A 14,478-nucleotide genomic window follows, 5' to 3' on the forward strand; every position below is an offset into this window, starting at 1 on the left:
GCAATTTTTGTACTTTGAACTGGCAAACATACACTGAACATACATTCACATCAATTCGACACTCAAAATAAAAACACACATGAAAACTGTACTGCAAATGTAGGCTATAGTTTGCCTTCAGAAACCTCAGTGCAAATTGAAATTTTAGAAAGAAAAAAAAGGAAAGAGTTCCTTAAAACTATAAGTGCCTAGTGGGTTTCTGACCAGTACATTTTATTGTGGTCCATTAGAAATTGTATAGTTTTTATTTAAATTGAACGCGTCCTGTGTACAATCAGAATCATTAGCATAAAGTAGCCTAAATGCACAGTAATCAGTTGTAACACCTGGCAGTTGTAGTTCCTGTAAATCTATGTTAAGGGGTGACTATCCCCCTGTTTCTTTCTCTCTCCAGGGAGGTCAGAGGTCAACTTTAAAGCAGCGTCCCTTACTCACGAAATTTCAAGGATGGTTTCCTCCTGCGTGGTTTTGAACAGTCCTACCATACTGATTGGGTTTAAAACTAAAGTTTAAATCTGTTAATTTCACACTTTGATGCTGTTTAATGATTTCATAATCTGCTCTTACAGGGTGGATAACGTCGCCTCTCATCACCCTTCAAATGCCCCTGAGCTGATAAGATAAACTTCTACGCTACTGGGGACCAGAGGTGCAGAGAAACTCCAAGCAGGACCTCACTCAGGTGCCTGCAGCTGCGTCGGGCCACTTGTGCCACACTGCTGCCGTCTTGTCCTGAACTGGCAAGAGTCACATCCAAAGAGTACGCACTGAATGTTGGTTCTTGTCTATGGTGCCACTTTGGGGCTAGGTAGCTGTTTGACCTTTCAGTGAATGTGCTAATGGTGCCAGCGAGTCCACTATGAACTTGATCCCAGTAGGACTGCTTAAAGATACAATAGTGAGGTCTAACAGAACAGGACCAGGGCAGAGAGCAAACAGAGAATGTGTATAATGTAGCAGCAGAACTAATCTGATGTTATGTGTATTTCATTATTTTCTTATAGTGCATGTCATAAGACAGGACAAGAGGCTGCATTAGTGTGTGTGTGTGTGTGTGTGTGTGTGTGTGTGTGTGTGTGTGTGTGTGTGTGTGTGTGTGTGTGTGTGTGTGTGTGTGTGTGTGTGTGTGTGTGTGTGTGTGTGTGTGTGTGTGTGTGTGTGTTTCGCAGTGGTGGAATGTAACTAAGTACATTTACTCAAGTACTGTAGGACAAGTTTGATCGTTTCCAGTTTCTAAAAGTTTCTAAACTGTTTTCTTCAAAGTACTTTTACTTTTAATATATTAAGTACATTTTCCTGATAATACTTACATACTTCTACTTAAGTACCATTTTCAATGCAGGTCTTTTACATGTAACAGAGTATTTTTACAGTGTGGTATTAGTACTTTTACTTAAGTAAAGGATCTGAATACTTCTTCCATCACTGATGTTTTGAAGCCTTTCCAGTGATTATCAAGCCCAGAGGGATACAGTCCTGATCTGTCGATCTATTCCTCATATGGTACTGTGTCTCAAGCACATGGTGTTTGTCCTCAGTGGGATTCAGCAGATTAGGTCCTCGCAGCATGCGTCCTTCCTTTTTAAATTTATTTTGAATTGTTTTGTTTTGGACTTTGTGTAATCAAGATTGGTAATTGGTAGTTGAGTCAAATCAATTTTTACAGTTTATCCCACCTTTTCACTGTATGGTGTCACATACAATCATGTGCAGAAGTTAGCACACCCATGCTAAAGTTGACTAAAAAGAGGAATACAAAAATCATCTTTTGGAAATGTATCTTAATGCCTTAATTAAAAAAATTAGGAAAAATCCAACCTTTAAGGACAGCAATTTTGTTTGTGAATGAATAATGTATTGTAAATAAATAAATGTTCTTCCTTAAAATACAGGGGGCATAAGTAAGTACACCCCTATGTTAAATTCCCATAGAGGCAGGCAGATTTTTATTTTTAAAAGCCAGTTATTTCATGGATCCAGTATGGTGAAGGGTATGTGATGATGTGGGGCTATTTTAATTCCAAAGGCCAAGGGAACTTTATCAGGATGCATAGTATCCTGGATCCATGAAATAACTGGCCTTTAAAAATAAAAATCTGTCTGCCTCTATGGAAATTTAACATAGGGGTGTACTTACTTATGCCCCCTGTATTTTAAGGAAGAACATTTATTTATTTACGATACATTATTCATTCACAAAGAAAATTGGTGTCCTTAAATATTGGATTTTCCTCATTTTTTTAATTAAGGCATTAAAATCAATTTCCAAAAGATGATTTTTTTATTCCTCTTTTTAGTCAACTTTAGCATGGGTGTGCTAACTTCTGCACATGACTGTAATGTTCATACATGGTATCTATACAACAACCCATTACTGATGTTTGTGTCGGAGGTTTCTGAACATAGTTTTTCTCCCACCAAATAACTGAACTGACATGCAAATTGATGCGAATGTTATTGGCTGTCACACTCAAACACTGACCCTAAAGTGCAACACACCTGCCTTCCATCACGCAACTTTACTGTAACATGCTTTTGAACCAGCTGACCCACCATCCACACACACACACACACACACACTCTCACTCACTCACTCACTCACTCACTCACTCACTCACTCACTCACTCACTCACTCACACACACACACACACAGGAATAGAGGGCAGTCACATGCTGTGTGTGTGTGTGTGTGTGTGTGTGTGTGTGTGTGTGTGTGTGTGTGTGTGTGAGACTTTTTGGCACACTGGCTGGCATCTCCAGTTTGGTGACATTTTGCATTGTAAATAGTGCTGAACACGTGCTTTAGGATAAAAATATTGGCTGCTTGTAGCAAGGTTGTGCGTGTATGCTTATTTATACCATCTTCTCAGTCAGTACTGAGTTCTATTACTGTTTTTGGCTCTCTCTGTATGAATTCATGTGATACTTTTTGAAAATCTATCGTCTCTGTCTGCCCATGGTTACGCACATGAACCCTTAAACTATGTTGGTGAGGCTCTACGCCACTGTTCTGATGGTGTAAAGTTTCTCTACATTTAGTCAGAGTGACACACACATGACTGTGCTTGGGGCCCCTGGCTTTGGATGAGGGGTGTCAGGTTCCTCCCTTTCTCAATGTTCGTATGAGGGCAGGAAAACGCAAAGGCGGCAAGCTCCTAGGAGAGAGTGGCATGATGTAGAGAGTGGTGTAATGTGGAGGTGTGTCTGCAAGGGGTGGACTTAAATAATTTGATTGAGAGATCTAGAGCAGATATTTTTCCACTGAACTCTTTGCCCAATCTGTACTTTTCCTGCCCAGTGCAACACTCCCACAACACACCCCCTAATCCCTGCCTCGGACACACTGAGTGTCACAAACTTCCCCTGACCACACCTACACTGCAAATGAAGGTGGCACAGCCCAAATTTAGGATCCACCTGTTGCCTGCTGGGGGAGGATTAAGCTTTGTTGTGAGGAACAAAAGGGGAGGGTTTGTGGAACAGGGTGAGGTATGGTGTGTGACCCCTTTGACATGTGATCTGAAATAGAAAGGGATTTATTGCTGTTGGGAAGTGACAATGACAAAGGGAGCGCAGGCGTCAAAGACGAGCCCCTCTCTGCTGCCCCATTACAAATGTTGAGTCATAGCTGGTGGCGTGATGGACTCTGACTTGGGTTCGTCTAAGGTCCAACACCTGTGCAGTGCTAATGTTGTTTCCCTCTATAGATGACGCTTCACAGATTTGTAGCTCGAAAAAAAAGGTTCTTCAACACAATACTGCAAATGTTGCACCTCATGAGTAAGATGCACCACATTAGAGAGAGTTTATAATTCTTTAAAAGGCCAGTCAACATTATGTAACATGGGCTTTTGAAGTGGGCCCAAATTTGGTCCTCAGCAAACCTTCCACTCATCCTGAGATACATTATTGTTTATTTAAACAGGAATCTTAAAATGTAATCACAGCTCTCTCACTTTCCATTATAGAAACACACACATTGCACATCATGGTTTTCCTATGCTCTCCCTTCAGCCAATAGTAGTTAAGGTCATATGAGCTTCCTGCTGCGCCTGTCCCGACCTCTGCGGGAGGACCTCAAGATCACCCCAACCCCCAACGCTCTGGATACGGAGAGACTTGTGCGGGTGTCAGTCTATCCCAGCTGGACGGACACAACACAGTTTGCAGCACAGGACGCACCAGACCGATAACTTTGGCGTTCTCTTTTGGATTTTACGTTTCCCTCCGTTTTTTTGTTGCTTAAGTGCTAAGGTTTAAATCGGGACTTGTTGTCCTTTTGGGGGAGTTTCACGTGTCTCCACTTGGCACCAGGCGCATCTGTCATCGACTGTTACTGGGTGCCTGGAGCTGCCAAAGTCATGCCGGCCGGGTTTCAGCAACTTGGAGGGGAGGTAATTTTCTTTCTTTAGAGCTTTTCACAATGTGTAATGTGGCTGTTTTTTTTCTTAGTTCTGTGCGCATATCACTGTTCGGTGCGTATTAGAAGAGATTTTACGCACGGGTTTATCTCCGTCATATACAAAAAACTGGAGACTAAAACAAAGATTGGTACTTGATAATGATACTAAATGAGATTATTTCTCTCAGTTTCGTTGAAAACGTGCAAGGCAACGGCCTATATTATCCTTTACATAAAATCTAAAGTAAAGAAGAATTGAGAATAATAATCAACAATTTTCAACTTTGCAACAACCAGTAACTACAATAAATGTGTCCGTTTCAGGGAGGAAAAAACATCAGCCTGATTTTGAACAAGCTATGGCCCTTATTTAGTCCTGAGCAGTGACCTTGACCAGCCAAATATCTGAGTGGTACAGGTCAGAGCCGACTGTGGCTTTCTTACAGGCCACCTAGTTTGACTGGTTCCTTTTTACCCTCATAAACAATGCCTGTGCTATGTGCTCCCTGCAGCTCTTTCTGAGAAATTAGGTCAGGTGGCTGTATGAATCACTTTTAAGTGATTCAGTTTCATCTCTCCTTAATTTTGAAACAAGAGTGAGTGGACTGTTAATCTGAAGAGAAAAACTCCTCAAGGCGCGTCAACACCAGTCTGTGAGAACAATGTCTGTAACAGGGCAGGCTGATGCTCCAGGGATGTGGGAACTTCTGTTGCACCTCAGACGTTTTGCCTTCAATGTAAAATAAATCCTGCAAGCTTGGAAACTCAAACTAAGCAAAAAGCAAACACACTCTCGGAGTTCTAAGGAATGATTAATTCATGATAAGAGAAAAGTAAATAAATAACTGAGCATTCAACTATGTGATTTTTAATGAAATGCAGGTAACATAAAGTGTAATAGAGCATAACTGGCTGCTTCTGATGTTCTACCTTTGCCATTGCAAGGACACAAACACACACACACACTTTTGTTTTGGTTCATGAATACTACACAGCACTTATCTAGAGACTCAACACAGCAAGGTCAAGATACAGTGTTACAGACGCACGCTAACGTAAACTTAAACTGCTGAATTATCTGAATATAATAGAACAGAATACAATACAATGCAGGAAGATCAGCTTTGCACATTTTAGTCATATCATATTTTTGTAGTCAGGAGGTCCACATCACCAAAATGCCAACTTAACAGGAAGCCATAATGGTGTGTTTTTTCTGTTTATCCAGCAGGTTTTGAAATATTTCATAAATCCCTCCAAAAACATGTCAATGTTATGTCTTTAGCATTGGGATGTTATGGTAACTAATCTGCCAGTTAATGAAATGGCTCTTTGAGACTGAAACACACTATGCTGGAGGGGAAAACCTCATCTCCCCAAGGTTGTCTCGTCTGTCACCGTGTAGACAGGTGCCTGTACCCTGATGGGGAAGTGGAGGGAAGTTAAAGTTCAGGCGTCAATAGAAAAGTAGCCTGTGAAGTCATGGACAGTGCTGAAGAGACTGTCTCGCATCAGGATCACAGTTATATATAGTTGATGTTGGAGGGAGTAGAGCTACAGTGCTGAAACCAAGCCCAGTTATCCACTTAAGCTCTCTAATTATTTGCCACAATTATCTTTACACTCAGTGTTCTGTTTGTTTTTTTACCTCTCTATATGTGTTTCTTTGTGTGTGTTTATACTCCAGACATTGACTGGAACCTTTGTTCTCTCAGTCTTCACTGCTGTCCTGGGATCTCTGGAGTTTGGATACAATATCGGCGTCATCAATGCACCGCAGAAGGTAAAAACAAAGAACAGATCACTAGGCTAGATTATCAAAATTAGCCAATACAATCCAATTTAAAGTTCAAAACCGCTACCAATCAGCATTAAAAGAATGGAGGTGTGTTAAAAAAAGTGCTGGTGTAAGATGCGGGAGGCAAACAGAGTGACATTTACCCAGACGTCAACTGGAGAAGCAGTGGAAGCTAGGGCTGAACGATTTTTGAAAATAATCTAATTGCGATTTTTTTCCCCAAATATTGCAATTTTGATTTGATTATTTTTTTAAGCTCTTTGTCTTCTGTATTATTCAACAAAGAATAATATAATAATGTATAGTATGAACACACAATTACACACTAGACAGTTAAATAAGTAAAAATATAGTATATATATATATACACACACACACACACACACACAAACACACAATTTTTTACAGTGCACAGAGAGGAGCCAACCGAGCCTTGAGTTCTGTGTGTCTGTATCCATTAACTGCATGTATGGACTCATGCCCGAATAAAACCCTTCATTTTATTAAAATGGCTGTAAAAGTTTTAAACTACAACTCAGAGTTGTTTGAATGACAGAAATCAGCTCAAGGTACAGTGTAGCGTTAGCATGCTAGTTGATGCTTTCTCTACGGAGTGCAGACTGATGCTCTCGTGAGTCATGTGACCAAATCGCAGCCTTTGCGATTAGGAAATCGCGTTTTAACATATCGCGATATTATCGAAAATGCAATTAATCGTTCAGCACTAGTGGAAGCAAAAACTGTCCTGTCCTGTTAGTAGTGTCCTGTCCCGGGACAGTCAGACACTGTCCTGTACACTGTCCTGTGACTCCCAGACACTGTCCTGTGACTCCATGACTGTCCTGGGACAGTCAGACACTGTCCTGTGACACACACTGTCCTGTGACTCCATGACTGTCCCGGGACAGTCAGACACGGTCCTGTACACTGTCCTGTGACTCCCAGACACTGTCCTGTGACTCCCAGACACTGTCCTGTGACTCCATGACTGTCCCGGGACAGTCAGACACTGTCCTGTACACTGTCCTGTGACTCCATGACTGTTCACAGGACAGTGTCTGGGAGTCACAGGACAGTGTCTGACTGTCCCGGGACAGTCATGGGAGTCACAGGACAGTGTCTGACTGTCCCGGGACAGTCATGGGAGTCACAGGACAGTGTACAGGACACTACTAACAGGACAGGACAGTTTTTGCTGCCACTGCTTCTGGTCAACTGAGCTGTTTCTCATTTTTTCCTGATGTTACAATGCGGTGTGTTTGACGCCTCAACATCGGCCTCAAACAATGCCGATGGTGTTCAGAAAATAAACTTGAAATAAACTTGTACATGATGCAAAGTTTATAAATGCATGGGAATCAGATGAGCACTTTATATGATCATAGGCATCTCAGTTGTGTTTATGTATACACAGCAATGCCAAAACATGACTGCCTCTGGTGCGACTGGAACGAGAGGGTATTTCTGTCAAAACCTGACTTGCTCTGACTGCTCATATTGCAGCCACATCTGGTGTTCCAGTATGAAGGCATTCTTGGTGACTGTATGTGAGAAATGTATGATTTATGACTGCCCATATAGTGTATGTATGTTGCTCTTTTATCAGGACTGAAGTCAATAAATACTTCCACTTAATTCCATATATTAATATGTCACACAACACTTCACAGTATACACTGTTATTTGGCATTAGTAACACATTTACAGTCAGTCAGAAAGATGAATGGACACAAATAACTAAAGCCAAATCAGGTGGTTTTTCTCTGACTCGGCTGCTTAACTACAAACACCACTCAGTTGATTCACTGGGACACTCACACCTGACTAGAAGCTGTCTTTATATGACATTATTAGACAGTTTTGTCGGCCATTAAAATAGAGCCGTTATAGAAGGAGGCAACTAAGTTTGGCTGTTTATACACTTCTCTACTTTATCCTTTATTTTTTCTGCTGTGTACATCCTCCATATGGATTTTTTTTCTGGTTCTTTTGACTTTACTGTTTTGATGACCCCTTTACATTTGTATAAATGTAGTTTCATCTCAGGAGCTAATAGTAAAATCCTGGCCCTGGTCAACTTCTAAGTGTGAACAGGGTTCTTTGAAGATTTTCAATGTTAGCACCCACACAATACCTGAATTTTAATAGAATTTTTTTTTTTCAAAACACTTATTTGAGAAATATAAGCATGTTTTTAGGAGACCCATACTAAAAATGTAGTACATTTAGACATTCAATGCCAGCTTTCAGTATCAGTACTGAAACATTTTGGTTGGCACCTGTCTTATTTCTTATTCGTCTTCATTTGTCTCTGTTTGACTCCTAGGGAGTTGCACTCTCGGGTTGATCTGTTGTTTAACATGACTCATGCTTTCTCCGGGTCTCCTGTCCCCTCTGTAGATCATTGAGGCGGACTATAACGCTACATGGGTGCACCGGTATGGAGAGCCCATCCCCACAGGGACCCTCACCTCCCTCTGGTCCCTGTCCGTGGCCATCTTCTCCATTGGTGGCATGCTGTCCTCCTTCTGTGTGGGCTTCATCTCCGAGTGGCTGGGCAGGTAGGGAAACATAAAGGATGCCACACATAATTAAGGAATTTCTAATGGAATTGGGAGTTTGTATTTTGCCTGTTGGATGAACCCAAGCTTATTTAAACCATTGAAAAACATTATATATATGCTCCAGGCTACAACTGATTTACTACATTACATTTTAGGTTCCTATTATCAGCTATGTCAGTGGTTGCGCATTTAACTATCTGCCCAGTATGAATACTCAGGCACTATAGAGTTTACATGCATATCACTATTTGATTCACTTGTGCAAAAACAGAGCAAGAACAATTCAAACAGAAATGCTTGTGTGTATCACACTTAAATAATCTTAATTACCAGAATACACAGTATACATACTTTAACTAAACTACAAAACTCTTCCTGAATCCATGCTATCTCACGTTTGGACAATCTGGTAAATTGTGAAATATTTCAGTGGCCAACTCTATGAGTCATGATACATCAGTGTCTCCTTTACACCTTGCATGGATCCAAAATGGATGCCAACGTCCACTCTATAGTCACTTAGGGAAAACTCTGCCCAGGATGTTCTCCGTCGTCCCAGTTTCCCTCTGTAATCTGAGCTGGGATGCAAACTGGGCTGCAGGCCACAGCTTGCATTGACTGAAAGGGGAGCTTAACAGAGCTGGCAGCACTGGGTCAGGAGGGGTTGGGAGGGGTTGGGACGGTGGTAGCGTTCGGCTTAGGTGCACTCAGGACAAGGACTTCCTAAAAAAAGCAGCGGACACTGGTGTGGCTGGTTGAGACAGTGGGAGCTGCTGTGACCTCTGAGGTCAGAGTAATTTAGATGTAAGTCTCCAGGGCACAAATAAGAGTTTTTAACAGTAGATCATATTGTTTGGAGGGTACGACAGACTGGAGTAGGAAAATAACAGACGTGAGCACAGACGGAGCAGTGAGCAGTATGCTTTGAAACAAGGTTTTGCTCACTGTGCAGATGATGTATGGGCAGAAGGCTGCTCTAACGCACATAACTTACAGTGAAGGAGGAGTATGTGATTTTAAGATTTTTTCGGTAATTGAACATTTTTGTGAGGAAAAAAAACATATCAGACCCAAATTATTATTCAAAGCAGAGCATTTTTATACGTCTAAAACATGTTTGGGGGTAAATGTGTCCTATTTTAAGTTTAGTTATTCTTAAATTTAAGAATAACTATTCATTTCAGTCAGGAATTCAGCAACTTACTAAAGCATTCAATGTTGTTGTATGACACTGCCCTCTGGAGGCAAAAGTGGTCTGTCTACTTCATCTACACCCACCATACCTTATCATATCGAACAACACACAGACTATAGTATAAAAAAAATCTACTATATAATGTTCTTTATTCAAATAAAGTGTGTGCTGTAGTATTCTTCAAGTCAATATTTGGACGAACATTTTTTACCCCAAAGTCATTGTGCTAACACTTACAGGACTAATAGTTATTTTTATGTTGACCATAATTTTATGTTGCAAGTGATTTGAAAAGAGTGTGTTTTGTTTTTCAGCCTCTCAGCAAAAACAAATTGTAAAAAAAAGACTTATTATGAAATACTCTTAATAGTGTTTAAGTTAATGCTAATTTTCTGGATGATAAGACTTTTGTTCCAAATGTAACACCCCCTCCAGGACTCTTTGATAATGATGATGATAATAGGTCAAGTTAAGATTTAAAAGCTGTTGAATTACTTCAAAGATGCTTGTCTGTGTATTTTCCAGGAGGAAAGCCATGCTCATAAACAACATGTTTGCCTTCATTGGTGGGAGTCTGATGGGGTTGTCCAAGCTCTGCCGCTCCTTCGAAATGTTGATCCTCGGGCGCTTTATCATTGGTATCTACTGCGGTGAGCACTCCACTGTTCACGAGGTTATCTCCTTCACACTTTATAGAAAAGTTTCTGTCTCTCATCCAACTTTTCCTCTCTGCAGGGTTGTCATCAGGCTTGACACCAATGTATGTGGGTGAGATAGCTCCTACGAGTCTGCGAGGGGCACTGGGCACGCTGCACCAACTGGCTATAGTCACTGGTATTCTCATAGCACAGGTATGACAGCACATTATGATATAGATGTTGCAGAGATTATAAAACCTTTATGTATGAACCCCAGCTGCAATGTCCCATTATGTCAACAAGTGTTTCCCTGAGTTTTATGTTAATATTTTGTAATAGCCTTTTCTTGAAATGTTTTTCTATATTATCTTATGCCCTCACACTTGATCCCTCTCCTGATGCAGGTCCTTGGTCTTGAGTCGTTACTGGGGGTTGAGGACTTGTGGCCAGTTCTGTTGGGTATAGCCATTGTGCCGGCTGTGTTTCAGATGGCACTTCTGCCTTTCTGCCCCGAGAGCCCCCGCTTCCTCTACATTGTCCGCTGCCAGGAACACCAAGCCAAGAGAGGTGAGCGGGGCTGGAGTACTCCAGACTGGTCTTAGGATGTCTTTAAGATCTTGGTTTTTATACTGGAGTAAGCTTAAAAATGTTGCTGTCACTTTCATCCCCTTTAACATAATTGTATTTTGTGATTTATTTTGTGAGGTTAAAACTAAAACCCAAATATGCCATAGGGAAATTATGATAATTTTGATTGTTTTCATCGCCAGTCACAGCTAAACTGGATCAGCACACAGAAAGTTAGTAGCTGTAGCCTAGTGAGTAGGTATAACAGCCTTCTTCAAAGCAAATTGTACTATATTTTTGAAGATATCTATAGAATTTATTTTGCAGTTCCACAAGTACAACATACATTTTATATATATATATATATATAATTTGTTTATAGTTTCCTCCTGACTGGCTTGTTTCTGTGGATTTGGCTACAATGGTTGGATCATGCTGAACATGAAGACATTTTATTGACATTTTCTGTATTTTTGTTGCTGTTGAACGAGTACCACAATAACATAAATCTCACGAGAGAAGGCTGAGATGCTGAAGTGAATTTAGACTTACTTACTTTGTGTGTTTGTTGATTTCTAAAAATCTGACCTGAGGATGAGACAGCAAGACTGAATTCCTATTTTGGGGTAAACTACTACTTAAGTCTTCTATTTAAGCTGAACAAAGAGCTGTACAAATACATTGTCTACAGGTTTACTACACTATCTAATCACTTGCAGTACAGTATCTTGCTTTTTGTACTAAAGTACTCTTAGGTCACCTTATGTAACATGTATGGGGCTGAATGTACTCCAACTGTCTAAAGGCCCTAAACAGGTTTTCATAAGAATATTCTAATTGAACATACCTCACACCTCTCACTCCTTACATGCCTCCTTTGTGCAGGCCTGAGGAGGTTGACGGGCAGGCAGGAGGTGGGCAGCATGCTGGCGGAGATGAAGGAGGAGAAGAGGAAGATGGATATGGAGAGAAAGGTGTCCATCCTGGAGCTCTTTCGCTCTCCGCTCTACCGCCAGCCCATCATCATTTCCATCCTGCTGCAGCTCTCCCAGCAGCTGTCTGGGGTCAATGCAGTGAGTTTAACATTAAACATACATAATATTCTTTATATTTCTGTTGTATGAGTGACATGAATACACCTTGCATAAAGTCTCAAAAAAGCAGAGTGAATTGTGAATTTGTGCAGTATAATATTAACATAATCATAATGTGTTTACCCCTCTGGTCAGATTTTCTACTACTCCACCAGTATCTTCATGAAAGCAGGAGTCCAGAGTCCAGTCTATGCCACCATTGGAGCTGGCGTGGTAAACTGTGCCTTCACTGTGGTTTCGGTCAGTAACACGTCATCTTCATCTTGGCTTTTTGATGTCTCTCTTCCTTCCTATCAAATAATTAAATTGTAAATGTTCAATCTTTTGTGAATTTAGTATGAGAAAGATTACTGTCCTGTTATGTACCAAAGTGTGTCTCTATTACTGGTTGAGATTGTTATCAAAGAGCAGATAAGGTAGCACGGCTGGTTCTTCTTGTGCCTGTTTCTTAGACATTCCTGCATCCAAATAGGTCAAGTTTGGTTTAGCAGGTCAAGATGTTTTGTCATTAAACAGATCAAAAAGCGAGATTTACTAGCCACACTTGCAGCATGACTCTTTGGATGGCAATGTTGGTCGGTCCACAAATGTTTTACAATCATGACTCCCAGAGGATGAATCCTACTGACTTTGGTGATCACCACTGTTCAACCTCACAGAGCTGCTAGTAGTACTGTAGACTCTTGTTCTTGTTTTGACATATTTCTGTACAAACTAGGTGGACAGCTAACCTTAGCAACTAGTTTTACCTCAAATTACCTACTGAGGATAACAACCTCTCCATTACCACATTTTCTTATTAACAGCTCTTCCTCATAGAGAGGATGGGTCGACGGACGCTCCACATGCTGGGACTTGGTGGGATGTGCATCTGTGCCATCGTCATGACCACAGCTCTTGCTTTGTTGGTCAGTTTCTCAAAGATGCAAGTGTACTGTACTGTTATAGATGTTTTCTCTACAAACCTCTGAACCCTTTTTTCCTCCCACCTGATAGGACAGTGTCCCATGGATGAGCTACATCAGCATGCTGTCCATCTTTGGCTTCGTGGCCTTCTTTGAGATCGGTCCGGGTCCCATCCCTTGGTTCTATGTAGCCGAGCTGTTCTCTCAGGGTCCAAGGCCGGCTGCCATGGCTGTGGCTGGCTTCTCCAACTGGACCGCTAACTTCATAATTGGCATGTGCTTCCAATATGTTGCTGTGAGTATTTCTTAACTTGAATAGATGTTGTAGATGTCCTAAAAAAATGTCCATAACACTTCTATGTTTTAATTTGGACTTTTTCCCCATCTTTCCCCAGGACCTGTGTGGGCCATATGTCTTCCTGATCTTTGCAGCACTTCTCCTCTTCTTCCTCATTTTCACATTCTTCCGGGTGCCAGAGACGCGAGGGAAAACCTTCGACCAGATCGCTGCAAACTTCGATCAGCACTCTACAACAGGAATGATGGATATGGATATGGACATGGACCTGGACAAGCCCAGCACCGAGCTGGACTACTTGGGGGAGGAAAGCATCAACTGAAGATCCCCTGCCTGAAGAGAAATGGGACTGAGTACAGCTTGGGATGAACTGTGTGGACCTGACTCTTTTCTGACATGTATATTGAGGTCAATTGATGTATTCATATAGATTGCGGTGCCAAAGCAGTGTTAAAAGGTATGTGACAATTTAGGTGTTTTGGAATTGTCCTTTGCTGGTACCACTGCAATATGAGGTTACAAATTGAGCCTTGACAAAGGCTAAAAACCTATGGATTAAAAGTTGACTACTGTAGTTTCAAGGAATAAGATGCACATCAGAACAAAGTGTCTGGACTGTTGAGGCATTGACTGCCCATGTGGTAGGATGTTATTCCATGGTGATGCACTTGGTGACATATTGAAAGACGGAGGCAGAGACTTTGGAATTCCTGCACTTTATCTACAAAGACATCCAAAGTTTTCAGTTTGGAGGTAAACCCACCCCAAAGAACTAGGATAATCAGCCATAGAGCCAGGTTTGCTTGCATATTTTGTACTAAAGCAGGGAACGCTTACCATTTAGCTCCAACTATATGGTCGACATGGTCTGAAAATTGTAGTTGTAATGGGTCTAACTGGTTAATATTTAAATCCTAAAACCCCTTTACATTATACAGTAACATGGACTGGGCTTTAAACACTTTATTGGTACTACCCATAATGGCAAGTTTTGAAAAATGTAATATTGAAAAGGT

The 14,478-nt window shown here is 41.1% G+C and overlaps 2 protein-coding genes across 2 annotated transcripts in view; one reads left to right on the forward strand and one right to left on the reverse strand.

Moving 5' to 3' along the window:
- The window catches only part of LOC116049052 (receptor-type tyrosine-protein phosphatase eta-like), a 29,322-nt gene extending 21,437 nt beyond the window's left edge, over nucleotides 1–7,885 (reverse strand). The window contains exons 1-2 of the mRNA XM_031298442.2: nucleotides 7,870–7,885; nucleotides 2,369–2,374 (exon numbers count right to left, since the gene is read on the reverse strand). The gene's annotated coding sequence lies outside the window, so the exon portion shown is untranslated. The remainder of the gene's footprint in view (nucleotides 1–2,368; nucleotides 2,375–7,869) is intronic.
- LOC116049033 (solute carrier family 2, facilitated glucose transporter member 4) lies at nucleotides 4,084–14,469 on the forward strand. Its single transcript, XM_031298406.2, has 11 exons — nucleotides 4,084–4,395; nucleotides 6,091–6,186; nucleotides 8,602–8,762; nucleotides 10,486–10,610; nucleotides 10,696–10,811; nucleotides 11,003–11,165; nucleotides 12,051–12,238; nucleotides 12,395–12,499; nucleotides 13,066–13,167; nucleotides 13,256–13,459; nucleotides 13,560–14,469. Exons 1-11 carry the CDS (start codon nucleotides 4,363–4,365, stop codon nucleotides 13,782–13,784), a joined length of 1,518 nt encoding a protein of 505 aa, XP_031154266.1. The 5' UTR covers nucleotides 4,084–4,362; the 3' UTR covers nucleotides 13,785–14,469.
- The last annotated feature ends 9 nt before the right edge of the window (nucleotides 14,470–14,478 follow it).

The sequence above is a fragment of the Sander lucioperca genome, chromosome 17 (genome assembly GCF_008315115.2).
Source record: "Sander lucioperca isolate FBNREF2018 chromosome 17, SLUC_FBN_1.2, whole genome shotgun sequence".
NCBI classification, from domain to species: Eukaryota; Metazoa; Chordata; class Actinopteri; order Perciformes; family Percidae; genus Sander; species Sander lucioperca.

What these genes read in the sequence shown, in the direction of transcription:
- LOC116049033 (XM_031298406.2), top strand. Translation starts at nt 4,363, where the DNA reads ATGCCGGCCGGGTTTCAGCAACTTGGAGGGGAG. An exon ending in TCATCAATGCACCGCAGAAG is followed by an intron (nt 6,187 to 8,601) that starts GTAAAAACAAAG and finishes TCCCCTCTGTAG; the next exon opens with ATCATTGAGGCGGACTATAA. An exon ending in GGAACACCAAGCCAAGAGAG is followed by an intron (nt 11,166 to 12,050) that starts GTGAGCGGGGCT and finishes TCCTTTGTGCAG; the next exon opens with GCCTGAGGAGGTTGACGGGC.